Genomic DNA, 22,856 nt, shown 5'->3' on the forward strand with positions numbered 1-22,856 from the left:
CGCTGAAGACATGGAGCGAGTGAAGGCCCCACCACCGAAGTGCCGCTGAAGACTCAGAGCACCGCCCGGTGAATACAAGCCCCATGTGTTTTTTTACATGTGTTTTTTTTTTTAAGTCATCCCTGCCAGGGCCTCGTTGAAACTGTTTGAATTGGGCCCTGCACTTCCTAAAGCTGGCCCTGGTGTCTCCCTGTCCTCAGCCCCGCAGCCGGAGAGCCAGCATGGCAGGCACAGCGGTTCCCAAGCAGCCAGAGGAGGCAGCAAGCGCCGTCGTTCCGAGGCTGCTGTTGCTGACGCTCTGCCAGACTAGCAGGGTGCAGCAGTGCACTGGTAAACTGTTACTGTCACAATGAGGGATGGTGGTCTGTACTGAGCAGCAGGAAACTGGAGTTTTTTTGGTTTTTATCTTAATTTTTATTTAAAAAAATACATATCTATCCTATCTGGCCAGGCCCTTTTAAATCACGGGGCCCCGGGCAATTGACCCACTAGCCACCTCTCCCGTCCTGTGTACATAAATGAACTGCTTTGCATGCCCAACAGGGGAATGTAAAGCAGATAATAATTCTGCCTCCTCTTATACGATGAGTAAAATAATTAAGAGTTGATACCTGTGTCATACCTTGGGGACAGGGATAGGCACCATCTTTAAATTTAAACACTGTAATGGAAAATGCACGTACACCCTCACCTGAGGTCCCTTCCCTTCATCAGGCTCATCTGTACTCGGCTTGCTAGACTGTGGTAGAGTCTCAAGCAGGTCCTGGCCCATGACTTGGCCACACCCTAAGGCGGGAAGCTCTACCCATGGGAACCTTAACCGTAGCTCCAAGTGCTCTACCTATAGGAATCCTAACCCTAGCTCAGCAGCAGATCTATTGTTGGCGTCCCTCGCCTTGTGTAACGCCTTTCACAGTTCCCTCACTTTCATATGACACTGCTGCAGATCCCTGTCCTACCCCTTTACCTGTGTCTCCTATGTAATCTTTCTACAGCTGGTCCATAGCTGACCTTACACAGCCTTTTCTCTCCCACAGGATCAGGAGAACCAATACTTCTTGTCTACTCCAGGCATGAATGCATCTAGTAAATGGAGCTGGCATGGTCTCTTGGGCAGTTGCACACAACAAGAGAGCACAGCTCAGCGTGCCCCATCAAGGCAGGCAATCAGGAAAAGACACTTCCAAAACCAGGGCTGGCTTTAGGAAGTGCGGGGCCCAATTCGAACAGTTTCAACTGGCCCCTGGCAGGGATGACTAAAAAAAAATGTTTCAGTGTAGCAGCCATGTTAGTCTGTGTCCGCAAAAAGAACAGGAGTACTTGTGGCACCTTAGAGACTAACAAATTTATTTCAGCATACTTCAGCATATTTCAGCCCACGAAAGCTTATGCTGAAATAAATTTGTTAGTCTCTAAGGTGCCACAAGTACTCCTGTTCTTTTAAAAAAAAAACCACACATGTAAAATAACATGTGGGGCTGTACTCACTGGACGGTGCTCTGAGTCTTCGGCGACGGGTCCTTCACTTGCTCCAGGTCCTCAGCGGCACTGAAGGACCCGCCGCCGAAGACCCAGACTGAGCGAAGAACGCGCCACTGAAGTGCCACCGAAGACCCAGAGCACCGCCAGGTGAGTAAAAATTAAAAAGGCACCTCTAGACAAGGAACGGATTCTCACTGGGCTCAGGGCCCTCTTAGGCGCGGGGCCCGATTCAGGGCAATTGATGGAATAGGCCTAAAGCCGACCCTGTCCAAAACACTTGGGAGATTTTAAAGGAATTGTGTGGCTTCCAGTCTCCGTGACTCATGAGTAGTGCAGTTTACAATCATGGCCAGAGCAATCGCTGTCACAGGGACTAGGACCCTATGGGACCTGAGCTGATGGAGGACCATTAGGGACTGCACAGGTCGCGCAGTGTCTACGCTCACTTTGTGTCGACTTAGGTAGCTCGACGATGGCTCCACACTGTTAGGAAAGGTGGTTTTACTCTGTCGCTCTAATGGGGCACTTACGTCAGATGGAGACAAATTTGAGTGTAGACATAAGTCAACCTAATTTTGTAAGGTAGCCCAGACCTATATATAACCTATTGTTCAGTGTCTATTGTAGATCCATAGATTCCAAGGCCAGAATGGACCACTGTGATCTAGTTTGACCTCCTGTATGACATAGACCATAGAACTTCCCCAAAATAATAGATTCCCCTCTGTGCCCAATCTACAGAAGATGTGAGTCCATTACAACCCCAGCTACAGAGCCCGGCCCCTTAGTTAAAACTGTAGAGATTTACGTTTTCAGCTTTGGAAGTCCCTGATTCAATCCACGGTATGTCGGTCAAGATGGCCGTTGGCACATTTGCACAGCACCAAGCACCTTGGGATCTCAGTTGGGGAGGCCAGGTGCTAATGTATTATAAATAAATAAATAAATAAATCGGTAGCTCAGGCCCAGCCTCCCAAATTAAGCCACTGAAAAATTAAACATTAAAAACAAGGCTGGTCATCTGTTTTTTGCATGGGTTTTATTTCACAATTCAGAAAACAAAGATATTTTACAGTTCTGCATTTAGAAAAATGATAATTTTATAAACAAAAATGCGGCCCCGTAAAGATCATGCGAAGGCAAAACCCATTTACACTAAAACTTTTGTACACAGGAAGCAGTAAAAACAAAAACCCGTTTTTCATAGAAAAAAGGCAAATACATAAACTGCAGGCTGAGGCAGCCTATGGTCAATAGCTATTCAAATCAATCGCTGCTTCAAAGCCAGGTAAGAGCAACAGAAATGCAGTTGTTAGGGAGGGGTTTCAAATGATCTAATTCCCAACTTCAATTGCCGTAAAATCTTGGTGTGACACTAAAATAAAAACCCAAGTGACTCCTCTTATGTTTTAGTGGGTTTTTTCCCCTCTTTGCTGTTCTCCCGTATCCACACACCACATAGTGAAAAAAATCAAAATGGGGCCAAATTCGGATACACGAACTTATGCTCCGTACAGTAGCACTTACTATGTTAATGTGTCACAACCCAGTGGCTGCCTCCCTCAGGGAGACCCTCCCGGGGAGGCAAATCAGCATTGTATGTTACTAACGCTGTTGCGAACATCGCAAGCCATTTTGGGAAGGGTTAAAGGTTTGCCTGTGGAGTGGAAGATTCCTCTGCAGGTTGTGAGAGGCCGAAAGGGGCGGCAGGGAGAAGAAAATGGGTTAACTCAACACCTCAGCTCAGCCTGAAAATAAGATGCGGGCTCCAGTCCAAGGTCACAGCGCTCGAACAGACTATGTAGCCAAAAAACCTGCAACCACATCTGCTTCTTACCCAACCCCAGCCAACTGTGGGAAAAGGGGGGGTCAGCTAGATAGGGGATTGCAAAACTGGTGAAACGATAAAGGCCAGCAAGGAGGAAAACAGAAGCCCACGTCCCTGAAGCCAGTGTGTTTTGGGAAAGCTGAGGAGGCCACAGAAAGCCAGTTTGAAGTGATACAAAAAGCAATAGGGATAAAGGTCCCTAAACAAAACACCCCCCAAAAACCCGAGGACTTAAAACCCTCCTAAGAGCTAAAGCAAATCAAAAATCAACAGTGGACCCTGAGCGGCCTGTGCACAGGACAGAACTCTCGTCCACCCTTTCCCCTCTTCTTCTTACGTTACACTCAGGATTGACCAGCTGTGGGTTGTGTGTGTGTGAGTATGAAAATGGATTAGGGCATAGGCACTAACACGTTTTTCCTTCCTCTGAGTAACGTGGGGAGCCCCCAACACTCACTGCTGTTATTTTATTAATAAAGTTTTAAAACTTAGACCCTGGGTGTGCTCCTTCATCTCCTCCCCTAACAATCCTACAGCCTCACACAGATTGGTAACAAAAATCTGTCTCAAATGGTCCCATTGACTTTGGGTACTCTGCCCTCGATTGCTTCCAATGCACATTAACTCCAGTGGGACTACTCGTGGGGCCCTGATTCAGGAAAGTGCCCTTATTTAGAACAGCAATTCAGTAACTCTGACCAAAGAAACTTCTTATGCTCTCTGGAAATCCAGCATGTGGAACCAGATTCTTTTCAGTGACAATTGTGTGACATGATGTTTCTCGTTGATTTTATTGGGGTTGAAATTAAACTTATTTGCCAGCAATGAAAACCTCTGAGGCTTCAATTCAGTGAGGTGCTTAGCTACTGGATCCCTAATGCCTGTTGATCTCAGTGTAGTTAGGCACCTAAATACCTTTAAAAATCTGACCCCCTTGACATCAGTGAAGCTACTCACATGCTTAAAGTGTGGCACGTTCTTAAGTACCTTGCTGAATTGGTGCCTAAATCAGGGCATTTGATAACATAAAGACAAGGAGACACTGCCTCTGAAAGCTCTATTGAAACATATTAGACTGAGAAAAGCTTTGGTAAGACAGATGTAAAATCAGTATATAATTGGCTAAAACAGAGCCTGTTCCACCTAAATATGGGCAGCTGGTATATACAATTGAACACAACTAAAGATATGCCTTAATAATGCCATGCAGGATGTGACCCTTCCTAAATACGGTACAGATATTATTTAACTAATAGCACCCAGAACTTCAAAGAATGATTGTTCATTGAAGTCCTGATTTCTCTGTTGTACAGCATATATAACACTAACCAGAGACACAGACGTACACTAATACCTGTTTCTGAAAATCCAGATTGTTTGGCTGAAGATAATTCAAGCTATAGAATGGATGATATAATTTATTTTATATTCACAACTTCACTTTTTATGTTTTGCATTTTCCTCTTTTGTAAGAAAGTCAATTGAATTTGTATATATACTTCTTGGTGATTCTCAGATCTTCCTGCTATTCCAGTCCAGATTTCTGTCCATCCTTCTACAAGATGACTGATTCTCATGGCCAGGGCAATGACGGAAAGATGATCTACTTTGACTGGGATGTACAATAGAACTAAATGAGCCCAATCCAACACCCATGAATTCAATGGAAAGGCTGCCACTGACTTCAGTGGACATTTGATTGATCCTTATTACGTTTTCCATTTCTAGCCTCAGCTATTGAAGGTGTAACTCCTATTTGGCCTATGAAGGCCACGGAATCATACTACAAAATTTGGTGGGATTAGAGTAGCCTGTTTCCAATCTTACTATTCATAATAGGCAAAACAAGGAATCTGACTTATCTCATGGCCAAGATTTTAGTCACTTCCGAACAGGTACTTTTTAAAGACACATTCCAGCTATTTGTCACAGAAATTTACCTTGAAAATGTAACTGGTTTTCCTTACTACAAAGCAAACAACATACCTTAAAAGACCACATTAAATAAATAATTACCAGAGCCATTCCAAAAGTAGGTTTGCTGTGTGTAACTTCTCGAAAACGTGCAAACCTGCTCAGTTATGAAAGGTCTCTTTTTAAACTCAGATTTTGCAAAGAAAGGAAACCTCAGTTATGAAACAAAGGGACTGACATGTAATTTCCTTGCTAATTTCATGGAGTTTAAAAATTAAATAAGTACTTATCCATATAATGCTATTGGTCCACGTTTTGGAATAGGTTTATAGCTGGTTTTCCTATCCCTCTAGTTCAATTTAAACATAGCTTGGACCTTGGAAGGCTATGGAAAGGCATGAAACATCTGCCAGATAGAGTGGCTAAATAATTGTAACAGTAAGTGAAATATTCCTCATATGTCACATACTACAACCGAGTTACTGAGTGAAGGGATACCTACCTTTTTACATCAACCAAAGAGTTAAAGGTTATGTTGCCTTCTCAGGGTTAATGTAAGTTACTAAGTTAAGATGCTTAGACCAATTCTAATAACTCTCTAACAGTTGGGAGTTCATACTAGACTGATTTTGTGGCTAGTTTTAATTCCCTCTAAACCATTCTATGCAATGTATTTAAACAGCTGGTCATAGCAGAATGACTCAAATTATTAAACATAAATTCATTAGAAGACATACAAGTTTTTAAAACCCAACACTTTGGATTCCAGATGCTCACAGACACAGCAATCATGTTAGAAGCTAAGATCACTATATGGTATTGATTGTATGCAAGCAAACAATCCAGCCCCATTCTGTATATTTAAAGCCTCAGAACTGTACAAAAAACGTCATGAAGATAAAGTGAACACACTTTATATAGATGCACCCATTTCTAAAAAAAAAATAAGTAACTTTTTATCACTGCTTAACTACTACAGACAAAACCAGCACTGCTGTATAGAACAATAAATTGCATTTAACTGTAAATTAAAAAAAAAAAAAAGGTGTGTAGCATAATACAGAGATGTGCCAGGACAGGAGCTCTAATTCCACAACTTCTCATAGGTAACTCAAATTCCTAACTATCTGATAATGTTTGGCCAGCAAACATCAACACCGTATGTGTGGTTGGCTGGGATCCTTGTTTCTCAGCGGCGGGGATCTTCACCACTTTTTCTTACTTTCACCACATTTTCCAGACAACCTCATCTCCAGGAGTCCTTCAGGCAAGCCACGAGACCTCTGACAGCATGTTACATCATGATATCACTTGCCCTAATGCAATATGCCACAGACCTCACTCAACGTTTCCTACGCACATGTGATCTGATAAGGAAAACAAAGGTTTTGCTCTTAAACAGAAAAGCCAACCCTGTCATACAAACAGTTCCAAAGAAGTTGTATGCCTCACCCCACCAAAGGAGCAGCTTTAAAACTATTTTTTTAAAGGGCCCACCATCCGCACTACATATTCCACCTTGCCAACATGTGTTGGAACTTCCATTGGGGTAGGTACTTCAAGACCTAAAACACTATCTGTGGACCAGCCGGGGGTTCCGATACTCGTTGTAAATTAATCCACACTCGAGCTGTTCAGCACACCTCTTTTGGAATTTGAAGTTACAACAGTCTGAATGCCCTAGAATTTGTAAAAAAAAAAAAAAAATACTGAACTGGTGCAGATGTGACGTGGACAGTTGAGTCAGAACCGTTTTTCCCTGAAAGAAATTGGCAAGGAGAATGTGTTCAGAGCAGATGCCATCAAATGAATGTTGCTGTCCCTCAAGATCAGTGGATTGTTCTCCAGAAGAAACTTGCCATGGAATTTACTGCTTCACGGAAAAAATTCGGAAAGCCATCCCTTCACTGGGACTCTTCAAGCTGAAAAAGAACAATCACTATGAACCTTAGGGAGATGCACCAGCTCCCCACATAGTCATGGCAGTAAGGAAATCAGTTGTTTCAATTATTCATTTGATTCGAATGCATCTTTATTTGCATATCTGCATTCTGAATTTCTGAAGCACCTGAGCTTCCATTACTCCCAGTTCAGGAGTTTCCATTACCACAATGAGCCCTGATGCTTGTTTTTTTGTTTTTTTTTTTTTTTTCTCTCCACGGAAAGGCACTAATGTATAGCCGGTGAAACTTAAGAGTGCACTGAAAAGCTGTTACCTACCCGACCACCTCCCACATGATTCAATACAGGAGAACAGTGAGCCGTCACTACAACAAGGGAGTCAGTGCAAGTGACAAGGAGGCCATGAGTACCACACCAAAAGCAAAAGCATAAAAGTTGAGGGGCATCTATAAGCACGGACTCCATGGGTGTTCAAGGGCTGAAGCACCCACGGGAAAAAAAATAGGGGGTGCTTGGCACCCACAAGCCATGACTGTTTGGCGGCATTGCCAATCAGCTGTTCATCGGGGCAACCGATCAGCTGTTTGGTGGCTGGCAGGAAGTGCTTGGGGGAGAGCAGAGAGCAGTAAGCGGCAGGAAGGCGGGCCTCAGGGGATGGGGTGGAGTGGGGGCAGGGCATGAGCAGGGTCTTGGGGGGGTGGAACAGGGACAGAAGAGACAGAGCCAGGTGGGGCCTTGGGGGAAGGGGTGGAGCCTCAGGGCAGGAGCGGAGGTGGAGTACCCACTGTGAAAAATAAAAGCAGCTGGGTCTCTGGAGACAGTCTGAGCTCTAGAGGCCTCTCTTTTCACTAATTCCTGATGTAAACTGTCTTGGGAAATATTTCTCAGTCCAGCACCCCTACGGGAAGGTGGGCTGGGGGGGAGAGAGAGAGAAATCTGGACACTGTATTTCCTCCTACTCATTCCTGCTGACAGGACTGAGCAAGAGATACTTGTCTTGCTGGACTGGTGGAATTAACCCAATAACTTCTTTCTTGTATGTTAATTACACTGTGTGTTCCAAGGAACTGTTAGGAAAAACATAACAGTGGCAGTTTCCAGTCCACTGCCAATTCCAATTTTTTAAAAAAAGAGGGTTTTTTCCTGGTAAATGCACTTTGCACCGCACACATACAAGAGATAGCAACCCTACAGATTTCCCATCAGTACAGTTCCCAAACGCTATCTGCTAACCAGAGGCAACTTAGCTGAGTCTCATTCTCCTCTCCCCTTGAGCCAAACTGTGACCGTTTTCAGACTCTGAATTTAAGTGAGATTATTAAATCTGTTGGGTTGCATTTTCAGAGTGCTGCACATGCAAAATGTGTGCCTAAATTCAAGTGCGTTTCACATATAACTGCACCGATTGTACATTCAATAGACCAGTCAGGCACATAATTGGGCATTAAAGCCTGCAGTCGCTTGCTCCATCAGAGTAGGAGTGTGGACAATGTAGGTCTGCAAAAAAGCAAGATCTGAAAATCTCCGCCTTTTTGAATTGAGTTCTTCTTTTGTGTGTTAAGGATTTAATGTATTCACCATTGACAAGTGGCTGAGCAAACATCTTGAGGGGGCGTGTCCATGTGCAAATTGAAACAAACAAAACGTTTGCACAGCGTAACTGCAAAAAATGTGATGCAGAATGATAAGTGTACCCAAACTGAGCTCTGGATAGCTCACCAGCCTTGTTTTAAGATGATGCCAGCTTTATTCCATGCATCTCAACTACTCTGTAATAGATTTGAAGGCATGAAAGTCTGTAGCATGCGCATGCATGCTCTCTCTCTCTTTTCACACACACACACACACACACACACACACACACACACACACACACACACACACAATATAGTGCCAAGTTGGACCATCCCCAACTCCCCCAAAAAGAATCAGGAATTGTCACATGAAGGTACAACCCACTATTCAGAAGCACTGTTTTATCCTCTCAAGAGAGTGTGCTGGCATGTTGATTGATTTAGAATGCTTTCTACAAGAACAGAGAAATCACTTCTAATCAACAGATTCAGGCCACTGTCAGAAGAGAGGATATTGGACTAAAAGACCCATGGGTCTGACCCAGCATGGCCATTCTCATGTTCTTATGCTATTAAATATATTAGACTTCCCAGTACTCAGCAGTGGAATTCCCAAGTGAAAGCCACAAAGCTGACTGTATGATGAAAGATGCAGACCATGTGTTTATCTTTTCAGTGGTGTTAATTTGCCAAAATGTTTTAGGATAAAATTCATGTGAAACTGCTCCCCTAACATTAATTAATAATGACTTTGCTAAAAACCAGAGTAAATTTTAAAGGGCTGTATACCCAGTTAAATTTATTAACAGTGTATTCATATTTTGACTAGTTTAAACTCATTTGTAAACGAAGGACAAGCTTAACAGTATTACATCCTTAATATACAGAGTCCAAGAGTAATGCATTCAGTTGCAAAAGGCAAAGAAGGGATGACACATTATTTTGGTCGTTTGTTTCTCTGAGCTTACAGTGACATGTTAGAATCACTTAGCTTGTATATTCAATTCCTATCATCCACATTTTCACAAATTGATCACAAAAAAGGAAAGTGACCCTACCTCTCAGATTGGACGCCATTCTTCAAAGAGCCAACGTAGTTTTTCTTCTTGTTCACAGGCATTACATCCACATAACCGCCAGTCTCATCTTTAATGACTCCAGCGTGCACGGCTGTTTTGCAGATACTGGAACTCTGAAAGATCATAAAATAAATGGATTTAGCTGGGGCTCCAAGACCTTTTTCTGATGACTAGGAAAATGAGGAAGAATGAAGAGAGACTTATGTGAAGGAGAGACGTATGGGAAGGTTGTTTGTCTTCCAGCCTGAGCAATGAGAAAGGACTCTACAGATCACAGAATCATAGAGATGTAGAGCTAGAAGGGACCTCGAGAAGTCATCCAGCCCAGCCTTCTGTCTGAGGCAGGACCAAATAAACCTAGATGAGCTCTTGCAGATGTTGCATGGTCCCTGCCACTAATTGCAAATGGTGAGAATTCAGCATAGCTGGCACAGGGAGGTGTAATGACTGCCCTATGGAGGCTAAGCAGCATTACCACTACTTCTCTCTATGCACCTGTGTCAACGGGTTGGTCTAACAGCCCATTGGTCACAACAGGAACTCTGCCAAGAGGAGAATGATTGAATCAATGGATTTATCAGCCAGCCAGGCCCTGTCTACATTAGTCAGTGCGCCCTCTTTTGGTGCTGCAATGGCACATCTTGTCCTCCTCAACCCTGCCTTTGTCCACATGAGAGGGTGTGGCCACTTTGCATTGTCTGCAAGGTAGCAGAGGTTCTGCAACTGTTTGCTGGTGGGAAACAGCAGAGATCCTTGGTGAATTTGGCCTAAAGAAATAAATGATCATTTAACTTGAGACGTGTTAGGTCCCATCTTTCCAAAAGCTAAGATGAGCTTCTTTCATCACGATCTGGTTTTCAGAGGTGCTGAGAACCCACCGCTCCTACTGACTACACCAAGTGTAGCAGGCAATCATGAAAATGAGGCCTGCAATCTCTGTAGTGCATGCTTCTGTTTTTTATTTTGTTTTGTTTGCCGCAGGAACAGAACCTACCAGCAACTGATGATTAAGCTACAAAAACATCCAGGAAATAGAGAGGTAGCAGAGAACTCTAAGGCTCAATATGAACTTGGACGTGAACCTTCTAAAAGTTATACACTGCTAGTTAGAACAACAAAACTCAACTCTAGTAACAAGGATCGGAACAGGTGAAAATCCAAAATCCACAAACTTCTTGATCTTTAAAAAAATCAAACTTCCACTGCAGAGCCTGCAAAGCAATATCCCAGCAGCATCTGTGTACTATAGATCATGCTCACTCACTCTCCAAGGCCTTAAAAGGCAGGTTTCCCCCCATTTCCTATATATTTATCATTTTGGATTGCCTATCTCTTGGCAGCTTTTACAGTTTTAATTGCCAGTTTGGTTTTGCTTCTATATATGGGCAAGACAGCACAGGAACACTTTGTTTGGAAGATATGCCCTGAATTTGCCCTAGTATGCAATGGGAAATCTGTAAATCTAAAATTGGCTCATTAAATTAAACTGTCCTGAATGCACTGTCCAAGGCTATTTGTAACACTCTCCACTGGGACAAATCCTTAATGGTGTTCTTTCCAAGGCATTCCTTTCTTCCAGAACTTGTTGTTCTTCTGCCTGCTCATTGTTTGGCCATTCTGTTTTTTACATACCCCTTCCCCTATCAGCCTATTGGGTTCCTATCTTCTATCTTGCCAAGGAGTCTTTATCTTAATGAGTTGTCTGAAAAGTGCTCTGAAGATGGGAATTACTAGGAGGATGGAGGAGTTTTCTCCCAAAAGGTAGGGCACTAGCACCTCAGGAATCGCACAGCAAAAGATACCACATAGCAGGTTCTCTGCTTCTGCCTCAGCCCCATTTTCTTGGGATGGATCCTAGTATCTCTGGAATGCTTCCCTCCCTGCAGAACTGGGATCTTTGGGGTGGGGGGGGGGGGGCGCCTGTCCGGCACCAGCTGCATCAAACTATTAATAATGAAATAGGCCTATGAACTAAGTCCTAGTCTACACTAAAAATGAGGTTGACCCAGCTAGGTCACTCAGGGGTGTGAAAAATCCACACCCCTGAGCAATTTAGTTAAGCTGACCAGACCCCACTGTAGACAGCACTAGGGAAACAGAAGACTAGCTACTGCCTCTTGGGGAGGTGGATTACCTACGCCAACAGGAGAACCTGCCCCATTTGCATACGCAGCGTCTACACTGAAGTTGTGTCACTGTAGCAACCCAAGTGTAGACAAGCTGTAAGTCACCCATCAAGTCTCCATTTAGTGTGACTAGCCTGAAAACAAAGATGTGTCCCTCCTCAGGGGTTCAGCAACATGCTGCAGTTTCCACTGGTGATAAAAATCGGCCTCGTTATGCAGGCTTCCTTCTTCAGGAAATCTCTCCCCAGCTAATTGCCTCACAAATGAGACTGCTGGAGGCTAAACTACCTTTATCTCACAACAGCAGAGAGACAGTCTCTCTCTCTCTCATCTCCTCAGGGTTTCTGAACATGAATGGGACACACATTTCCCTTTCAAGCGCAAGTCTCACCATGAACCAAGCAAGACGGTTGCATGATTCGTTATGTATACATCTCCCAATGCTCCTGTGTTTTGTAAAAGCTCTCACATAGCTTTGATAAAGATCCCTGCCTGATACACAGCCCACAGCCTCAGAGACATTCCTTTCAGCATTAGCAACAGTGGAATTTGTCTTCACTGAATAAACAAAGGTGCAGAGGAGAACAGTCCAACTTTTTATTTTAACCGCTACAAAGAACCAGGCCAACATTTTCAAACCTGGGCACTTACATTTAAGATCCTACATCCATATTTAGGTGCCTAAAATAAAAGCAACCTGATTTCCAGCAGCACCACGCACCTGTAGCTCTCATTAACTTCAGTGAGAAATGGCCGCCTGCAAAACCAGGAATGAAATGGCAGATATTTCTAAAGGTAAAAACAAATAGGGGGACGGAAAATCCCTGTGGGGTCTCTTTATCTACCATAAAGAAACAAATCCCTCTTAAAAACAATCCTTTGCAGGTTCATGTATAGCATGTCCATCACCATAGAATATAGGCCAGCAACCGTCCCATTCTCCTCCCCCACAGCTAGTATTAACATTACTCTCCTTTCTCTGTCCCTCCATACAGTCTGGCCATTTGTTCGTGCAAGAGCCTTCTCCCTTGCACATCCTGCTGCCTGGAAGCGTCTGTTTCTTTCTGCCTCATTTCAGATCTCAGCTGAAACACCTCTCTTCTGTGGTGTATTGAAACCTGTGTTAAAATTACAAGCTATCACCCTAAGTTGTAAGAGGGGCTCCTAGTTCTGCTTCCAGGCTAAGGGGCTGCGTAGGGAAGCCTGAAATCTGGCTCTTTCAGCAGTCAGTCTGATAAAGAGCCAGTCTGGAGCAAAGGTGGGTTGAGTTGTGCCTCTCTGCCTTAGAGGGCAGCCTGCTTTCTCTGTGTTTCTGGTTGTTGCTGTGTTAGGTTTCTGGATTCTAAGAAATAAAGTAGTGTTACCTTGCAACCCTCCAGGAACACAATAAATGAACAGGGCGGGGGGAGGGGGGGAAGAGGGGATTCGTAACTCTCTGTGCGTATGCCATAAAAATAACACCTTCCTCTTTGGCTGTGCCAGTTCATTTCCTTCTCCCGCCAATATTATTTATCTCTGCATTTCTACTGCTTAACTCAACAAGGCCTTTTGGGACAGTTTGTATGAAAGCCGTTCAAAAAGAAAGCACCGATAGAAACTGGAACAACTTGGAATGAAAAATAAGTGACGTTATTGCTGATAAAGAATGAAAAATCATCAATATTTTGGTTTGAGACACTAAGGCTAAACCAATCAGAGAGTTTAAGGTCAGAAAGAATCACCAGATCATCTAGTCTGATCTCCTGTATATCACAGGCCATCAGCTCCACTCAGCACCCACACACTAAACCCAACCACCACCCCTCACAGCGAAGTCATTTTGTGGGGAGGGGTGGAAGGCTAAGTTAGCTTCAATAGAAAATGAGGCCACGTTTCTGTCTCAGCCCATAACGATCCCCGTCTGAAACTTTTAACAGCAAACTTGGCTACTCAATCCGGTTTTAATCCAAACAATTATTTGGCTTCTCTCTCAGACATGGAAAGAGTCAATGACGTCCATTTATTCTATTTCACTGGACAGCGATGTGTGCATTTCTTGTGATCTTTTCAAGATGAAATTTGATCATTGCTTATCCCAGCTTCAGTGTCCAAGATGCCCAGCCATCTGTCCCCCAAAACAGCAGGACTGTTAAACACAGCAGAAACAGATGGATTTTTTTTGAAGCAATGGAAAATGGAGTTTGTTGGCCACATGGCTCCTGCTGAAAGGGTATTGGCAGTTGCTCCACCATGTCCCCTGTATACCACTTGACTTTGCAAACCTAGTGTAAAGAAACTCTGACTTTTCTTAACCCTTCTGTTTCTTGGAAACTGGACTATTTTGGAGATGGGCCTGAGCTGTGAAGTTTGGAGCCATATCTAAACTTTTCCCTACAGCATGTGCTCTAATGCTCTGCCCACTTCAGTTTTAAAATGTCCAAAATACTAAGGTTTCCATTTTATCTCTGGAGAAACTATTCCATCGTCCTGCTGAATCACCATGAAGGATTTCACCCTGGTTTTGTAATTAACACAACGCTGGCTATTTGCACATAATCCATCAGAGATGGTCAGAAGATAGCACCATTGCTTTGCAAAATATGCCAGCCTTTACACCTGTCTTTGCATTTGTGGGAGGCCCTCACTGGAAATTTTTTCAACGTCTGTAATGGAAGCCAGGATTGGTCCATCCAGGCTGTCTGTTGCCCATAAAAGATAGGGGTGAGAGAGCTCAGTTACACCTCTGCTGAGCTAAATCTCTCATATTGGAAAGACCCAAACCAAACTTGCAAGTCTAACAAAATGCAACATTAAAGTTAAAAATGCACCTGTTCCAGCTTTTGGTGCTTCATCCATTTAATGCACATGGCCACGTATTAAGGTGCATCAATGCGTGGGCTTAACAAATCATTTTATGCCTGAAGCCAGGAAGGGGAGAGTTGTGCATGTGCTTCCATTTGTCTGTTTTTAACCACAGTCAGTGCCCTGCTTTCCTCAAGGTCATGGAGCATCTTTTTCTACACTGGAAATAACTTTTAGCAGAGCTGCAGAACATCTGGCTTTGATGACCTGCATTTGCCTTCTCCTCCTTCTACTTACTGTTTGCTTCCACAATTTATCATGCACGTTTTAAGGATCTAGCAATTACACTTCAGCAACACATTAGAGGTCATTGGTCATGAGTACCTTGGCTTCTTTGTCTCTTTGGTTGGTTTCCAAAACTACATTGACCTCACTTCCTATAAACATACCTTTCCCAAGCACTTGACATCACACAACCTAAAATAGCATCCTTATTTCTATGGGAAGAAAACAGAATCTTCTTTAAAACTGTTAAAATCCCATGATGGAGAGGCTATGGACTAACCAAAGTAGAACCAATTACAGCCCAAATCCTCTCTTCCTGATGTTGGAGCTTTGTTCTCCATGGTAAAACAAACGTTCACATGCATCCTGGGATCATGTAAACATTGAAGCTCTCCAAGGTGGACCAGAAGGTTACAAGCTCATTGAATTGGATTCTGCTACCTACTTAGGCCTTGGCTACACTGGCACTTTACAGCGCTGCAACTTTCTCACTCAGGGGTGTGAAAAAAACACCCCCCTGAGTGCAGCAAGATACAGCGCTGTAAAGCGCTAGTGTAAACAGTGCCCCAGCGCTGGGAGCGTGGGCCCCAGCGCTGCATGCTAAACCCCATCAGGATGTGGAGTACGTGCAGAGCTGGGAGAGCTCTCTCCCAGCCCTGGGGCTCCGACCACACTCACACTTCAAAGCACTGCCGCGGGAGCACTTTGAAGTTTGAAGTGTAGCCATACCCTTAGTAGTGACTTTATGATGCCAATGCTCACAGGTTATTTCCCCATTAACTCCTCTGCTGCCAAACCATTTTGCTGGTCAGGATTTTGGATGTGCTGCTAACATGACAGAGTGTGAGAGTACAAACTCAATGGAGAAAAATACTTTGTTTTCTTTAGTTAAGCTATTAAAAAGGACAGAGTCTGTGACATATATACACAAGTCCCATGAAGGTACAATTTTATGGATGGGAAGCCACAGGGCACGTGAGAAGACTAGCACTTGTCTAGTTTTGTTTGTTATCTGTTTTAATTTTTCTTCTGATTTGTGGCTTGTGCTACTTCATTGCATGCCTTCTCGCTGAGCATTCCACACACGCAGTACTCTTTGTGGGAAAGGCTTTGGACTAAATTCTCATTGCACCGAATGTTTGCTTATTTTGTCAGCCTTCCAGTCCTTGGATTTACCGTTAATGAAAAGAACTTTTCTATTTGTACTCCTCAATGTGCTTACAATCTTCTGCCACAGCTTCGTCAAGCCCCTTCTTCTCCACCAAGTCCAGTGCCGCCCAGAGGATTCAGGGGGCCTGGAGTCTTCGGCGGCGGGGAGGTCCTTCCGCTCTGGGACCCGCCTCCGAAGTGCCCCGAAGACCCGCAGCGGGGACCCCCCCTGCTGAATTACTGCTGAAGAGCCAGCACTTCGGCGGCGGATCCCGCTTCGGCAGTAATTCAGCAGCAGGGGGTCCTTCTGACCCGGAGCAGAAGGACCCCTCATCACTGAAGACCAGGAGCGGAAGCTCCAGGGGCCTGGGCCCGCGAGAGTTTTCCGAGGCCCCTGGAGCGAGTAAAGGATCCCTTGTCAGAGCCTTGTCATCTCTGACGCTGTCATAAACAGATAGTTAAGGGTTAATAGAACAGGAGTACTTCATGTCTCTTCTGCCTGTAAAGGGTTAACAAGTTCAGTGAGCCAGGCTGTCACCTGACCAGAGGACCAATCAGGGGACAGGATACTTTCAAATCTTGAGGAAGGGAAGTTTTTGTGTGTGCTGTTAGTTTTTGGTTATTGTTCTCTCTGGGTTCTGAGAGCGACCAGATGTGCAACCAGGTTTCTCTCTGATACAGGCTCTTATGTGCTCAGAATAGTAAGTACTAGGTAGATAAGGCGAGTTAGGCTTATGTTTGTTTTCTTTATTTGCAAATGTGTATTTGGCTGAAAGGAGTTCAAATTTGTATTTTGCTGAAAGGATTTTACTTTGTACTTGTATACTTAGGCTGGGAGGGTATTCCCAGTGTCTATAGCTGAAAGACCCTGTAACATATTCCATCTCAAATTTACAAAGATAATTTTTACTGTTTTTTCTTTCTTTAATTAAAAGCTTTTCTTGTTTAAGCACCTGATTGGGTTTTTTTTAATTCTGGTGAGACCCCAGGGGACTGGGTCTGGATTCACCAGGGACTTGGCGGGGAGAAAGGAGGGAAGGGGGAAGAGAGAGGTTGATTTCTCTCTGTGTTAGGATTACTTTCTCTCTCAGGGAGCATCTGGGAGGGGGAGAGAGAAGGAGGGGGGAAGGTGAATTTTCCTCTCTGTTTTAAGATTCAAGGAGTTTGAATCACAGTGATCTTCCAGGGTAACCCAGGGAGGGGAAGCCTGGGAGAGGCAACGGTGAGGGAAAGGGTTTACTTTCCTTGTGTTAAGATCCAGAGGGTCTGGGTCTTGGGGGTCCCCGGGCAAGGTTTTGGGGGGACCAGAGTGTACCAGGCACTGGAATTCCTGGTTGGTGGCAGGTCTACAAGTACTGAGCTGGTAATTGAGCTCAGAGGAATTCATGCTGGTACCCCATCTTTTGGACGCTAAGGTTCAGAGTGGGGGATTATACCATGACAGACGCCCTGGCCATACTAGTCTAGTGGAGATCTAACAAATCTTTGACAGAGCAGTAAAGTATTTTTTCCCAAAATCACATTCCATGCCTCAGTTTATATAATCCCAAACCCAGAGATTCACAAGAAGTGGGGCTTGTGAACCAGGACACTAGTGCCTCTGAGTCAGTATAAATCATAAAATTATGCAGGACCAAGATGGTGGTACTAAATTAGCGCCTCAGGGACGTCTTAGCAACTATGGAGTTCTTTCAGATCAGATGCAAAACTGAGGTCTTGGGTGCTTGTGACCTTCAAAGATCTCATGACATTCTTCACCACGCCTCCCACTGCAGATCTAGTGTGGATAGCCACATTCTTGATTCTTCCCATTAAAACTTTCCAGGCTGTTTCCACTGGATAGCATTCTTCTCTACTTCCTGTCCTTATGCAGTATTTCTCTCTACTTCCTGTGCTTATCCAATACACACAAAGAGCACGTGCTCTGGTTCCCAGCAGGGGTGGCTGTTTTTCAGAGATATCGGAAACCTTTCCTGCATGATCTGGATATATATAGGAAACAAAAATGGAACCTAGATCCCACTCCCTCCCAAACTGAAAACTCTCTTTCTAGGTGGAAGTTTAGGCAGGGTTGATACAACCAAATATCGAATGGTGACAGCAATACCAACCATATTATTTCATATACGCTGATGATCCTGTTAGGAATATTTTCCAAAAATGTGCTAACCACCACAAAAGTACTTAAGTCAAAAAATTGACTCTACACTGACCCTCACCAAACCACCAACAAACAAATGGAGCCCATTTTATCACTTCTCAGGAGTTTGAAAAGATGTTTGCACCTGTCCCATGTGGACACAGAGCCATAAGAGAAGTGAGAAGCTATACTAAGCCTGTATTGTCAGTGGATTTTAGACACATGCTATCTCTAAGTGGTGACCAAAACAAATGTTCCTTTGCATATCTGCCCATTAGGTTATTTTTTGCCATTTAACCTCTGTCCAGTCACTTCAACTCTACAGCTGTTCACAGAGCTACAAAACCAAAAAAAACCCAACCACCCACATTCTTCATTTCCACAACAACTGCTCACAAATCATATTCTACTTGCAGAAAAGAAAGGGGGTGAGGAATCTATTTTCGCAAGGTAGGTCGAGTAATAATATAACATATGGAACAATAAAAGCGATTCGCTTTTCATCTGTATATCTCAAGAGACTTTACAACGGTGGACAAGCATTAACACCATTTTACAGACAAAAACCCAGAGAGGTTAAGTGACTTTCCCGAGGCTGCAGAGCAAATCAGTGCCAGAAATGGGAGTGCAACCCAAGTCTGCTGATGCTAACTTTGAAGTATAACATTAGATACATTTAATCAAAGTGTCCAACTAATGCAAGGGACATTTCTATCCCATGTGCTGGCAGAGTATTTCCTTATTGTTTATAGGGACTATATGTAATTCTGACCTTCCTAATTCATGGAATATGAATCTCTTAAATGACCGTGGGATCCAGTCATTTCAATACAGTCACTTTGTTATTTGGAGAGACACAGGAAAGTGCAATACTCACATCTGCATAAACCTTGGAGCCAAAGACTGGTGCCCAGTATGCTGGCTCACCTTTACAATGAGCTGGACAATAAGCCCTGAAAAACATTTTATTCATATTTATTCGCTACATCAAGGAGTAAGAGAACAACAAGTTGCATTCTTGAGCTCTTGGAAGGAAGCCTTCAAAGGCCCGCATCTGGTTTGCAGGCGGCAGCAGCTGACTGACTCTTTTTTCCTCCTCTTTCAGCTGAAACTCACAGCTGCAAATGAGACTTTTTTAGGCCAGTGAGACAGGAGGTAATGAAGGCCATTGGGACAAATTCTCCAAGCGTAGCTTCCGTCCTTCTGCCCTCTCTCCCCGCCCCCACACACAATTGTTTGCAGGTGGAGTTTTTTGCCCATCATCATCCATACAAGCACCTGATGGAATTTCCATGAGCAGAGCTTGTTCGCATGCTAGGCTCAGGAGGAAGGTTTTGTGTGTATAAATGTTATTGTTTGGGCATACAAGTGACAGCATCCCAAAACTGCACGTGCATGTGAATGAACAAAGTGTGAAAAGTTGCACATGCCCATATTGAGGCCAATTTGAGGGGATCTTCTATTCGGACCCTCTTATATTGCTGCAGCATGTAAAAAAATTCAGTAATAAATCCACAAAAATATGGATTTTAAATCCTGGCACGTGTTTGTATGCCAGTGTTGAGAATATGCTCAGATCACAAATATGTTTGTGAAAACAGGCGATTATATTCATATAGTATATTGTTTTGGATGTGAAAAAAGCTCCTTCATTTAACCTTTATCCCAGTTAATCTGACAATCTCTAACTTTAGTTTATAATCTTCAAATCGGAGTCATTCAGTATCACCATCCAGTCCCTTAGCTTCTTTTTCCCTTACCCCAGTACAGATCTAGGTTCAAAGGAAATAGCATCATACTTGAGATATGCAGCTTACCTTGGACAATGAGTTGCTGGCTTTTTGAATGGACACAGCTCAGCTACAGTGGTGTAACAATCCAGCGTCTGCACTGTGGAAATCAATTCAGAGAGATGAATTACAAAGCCAAATAGCTAGTGCTCCTGAAGTAAACAGAAACATTAGTCACGCATCACATCTGACAGGATGCATGTCCAGCTGATGCAGCCAGAAGAATAACTTCAAAGGCTTCATTAGAAACAGCTTGCATTGAAGAGCTATTTTTATTAGGATTTATCCTGGAGAGCTACTAAACTGCTAGAAAATCCTTTTCCAAGGACCATGGCTTTTTTTTTTTTTTTTTTTAGGAAAATCATATCTGAGTGATGTGATTTTGTTACAGATTTTTTTTAATATGGCAGGGTTTCCATATGGGGTCAAATTCTGAGTCTAAATGACTTGACTTTAACTTTTCACTTGCCAATGCCAGAGAGACTCACCTTAAAGCAGCTCAAGGTAACACAAGCCTTTTTTAAGCCCTGTTCTGGTCGTCCCACCTTCTTTGGCAAAAGTGGGCATGTGCCCAGTTTGCTCTTGCCAACTTGGTTAGTTGGTGAGAGCAAACCAGACAAGTGCCCACTTTTGTCACGCAGTGGGGTGTGGAGGAACCTGGGGGAAGGAGGGAGTGAGTGGTGATGTCAGCCCTGCGTGGGAGGGCGGGGCTCAGACACAGAGGCAGGCAGGGCTTGGGTAAATATGGTCACCATATCTAGTATGTGTATTGCTGCTCACCTAAGTTTTGCCTGAGGGAGGGTGAGCAGCTTGGGCCAGTCCCAGATAGGGGGTGGGGAGGACTCGGGCCAGCCCCATGCACTGTCCTATTTTCCCTTTGGGAAATACGGTCACCCTAGGCTGAGGCATTATTTAAATGGGTTGTAAAATGTTTTGAAAAATGCCACTTTTGTTTTTTCTGACCTGCTCTAATCATAAATAGGGAGAGTCTCTTGGCTACAAGAAGTTTTGCCCATTTAAGACTAAAAACAGAACATGGCTATGGAATGATGATGTCCATGTATAATAATAAACTCGAGCATCATTGATTTCTTCTCAACATTATAGCGACAAAAAGGGCATTTAAACCTACCTGTGACTTTGGAAACCACGAATGAATTTGAAGGTTTATATTTACTGAAAAGCAAAACAAGAAATATGTATGCATATTTCATTGACCTTTAAAACATAAATGCACTACAGTCAACACCGGTGCAAGGATGTTTCGCACCCCAGGCGAAACTTCCACCTTGCGCCCCCCCCACGTGCCCCTGCGCTGAGCCCCTCCACTCCCCTGCGGCACCTGCCCCCCTTGCGGTAGCTCCCCACCCCCCATCCTGAGGCACACCCCCTTCCCTGCTCCACGCACGAGCACCCCGTCGCTGCTTCACTTCTCTTGCCTCCCAGGCTTGCAGCGCCAATCAGCTTAGGCGCCGCAAACCTGGGAGGCAGGAGAAGTGAAGCAGCCACGGCCTGCTTGTGGAGGAGGCGGGGAAGGGAGGGGGCTGGGGCGGGGAGTTCCCCTGCATGCCACACCCCCCCTTTACTTGCTGCAGGCGACCCTCCCCGCGCTCCCCTGCCCCAGCTCTCTCCGCCTAAATGCCGGCAGCGACCGGGGCGGTCAAAAATCCGACTGCCACGGTCGCTGCCGAAGAAAATGGCGCCCCCCAAATCCCAGTGCCCCGGTCGCCTAAATGGTTGCACCAGCCCTGACTACAGTTACTTTAAGATCTACTCTCTATTGCTTGTAAACAGTGGCAAATGTGGAACAATAATTTATTGTACAAGTCATGGTCCTCCATACACAGAGATACATTTTCTGAGGGAAGAATTACCTTAAAGATTCAACGCCATTTCTTGTAGACTTGACAAAAAGGGGTGATCTCCCTTTCCTAGTGATGTCAACCAGGCCTCCTTTATCATCTAAGACGCCAAAATGAATTGCAGCACGACATATACTGGATGCCTGGAAAGCACATAACAAATAGTACGGTAATACCAATGTTTCCTAAATAGTTCTAAGCCAAAAAGAAACATTTAATAAACAAATATGTAAAAGAAATACTTAAAGACTAGAGTTTACACAGACTTACAAATGCTGCATTGGCTCAGCCTGCTGAATTTTACTGTTGTAACACATGGGCATGTATTTTCATTCTAAGCCTTACTTGATATAAGGACAAACATGGATTTTTTAAAATAAAAAAATATAGTATTTAAATGTAAACTCTAAGGAGAGCTGGTTGGAAAATGTCCCCCGCCCGAGGAAAATGTTGAACTTTCAACAAAAACATCAGATCTTAAATATTTCAGCTGAAAACCCCTTGGTGAGGGGAGGTGGTGCATCATGGCAGTTCTGTGCCATGATACATCATGGGAGATGCAGTTTGGAGGGAAACCCAGCCCATAGAGAAGAATACGGGCACTAAGCAACTGAACTACAACTCCCATGAGGCATCTGCAGCAGCATTTCAGCTTCAATATATTTGGGACATTTTATTTATTTATTTATTTATGATTAAAAAAATCAACATTTTCATCAGAAAGCAGATACATTTTGTAAAAACAAAATTGTTTAATCAAACCCCTGGTTTTCCGTCAAAAACAGTTTTGACAGGAAATTGTTGACCTGCCCTAATTATAAACTATTTTGACAATTCAAGATTCAATGAGTCACTTTAAAAATAAAAATCCAGCATCCTGTGAACCATCTTGAGAAGCAATTCTAATATAAAGTTTCTTTTCTATCCCAATAGCTCACTGCTCT

The 22,856-nt window shown here is 43.8% G+C and overlaps 1 protein-coding gene across 6 annotated transcripts in view; it reads right to left on the reverse strand.

Annotated features, from left to right (window-relative positions):
* Positions 1-2,504: 2,504 nt before the first annotated feature.
* The window catches only part of CRISPLD2 (cysteine rich secretory protein LCCL domain containing 2), a 45,297-nt gene continuing 24,945 nt past the window's right edge, over positions 2,505-22,856 (reverse strand). For all 6 annotated transcript variants that reach the window (XM_050923262.1, XM_050923265.1, XM_050923263.1 and 3 more), the window contains 6 exons: positions 21,925-22,055; positions 21,183-21,226; positions 20,078-20,150; positions 19,138-19,213; positions 9,759-9,892; positions 2,505-7,146 (listed from right to left, as the gene is read on the reverse strand). In XM_050923262.1, coding sequence (XP_050779219.1) covers positions 7,092-7,146; positions 9,759-9,892; positions 19,138-19,213; positions 20,078-20,150; positions 21,183-21,226; positions 21,925-22,055 — 513 coding nt within the window. In that variant the 3' untranslated portion in view covers positions 2,505-7,091. The remainder of the gene's footprint in view (positions 7,147-9,758; positions 9,893-19,137; positions 19,214-20,077; positions 20,151-21,182; positions 21,227-21,924; positions 22,056-22,856) is intronic.

The sequence above is a fragment of the Gopherus flavomarginatus genome, chromosome 14 (genome assembly GCF_025201925.1).
Source record: "Gopherus flavomarginatus isolate rGopFla2 chromosome 14, rGopFla2.mat.asm, whole genome shotgun sequence".
Classification (NCBI taxonomy): domain Eukaryota; kingdom Metazoa; phylum Chordata; order Testudines; family Testudinidae; genus Gopherus; species Gopherus flavomarginatus.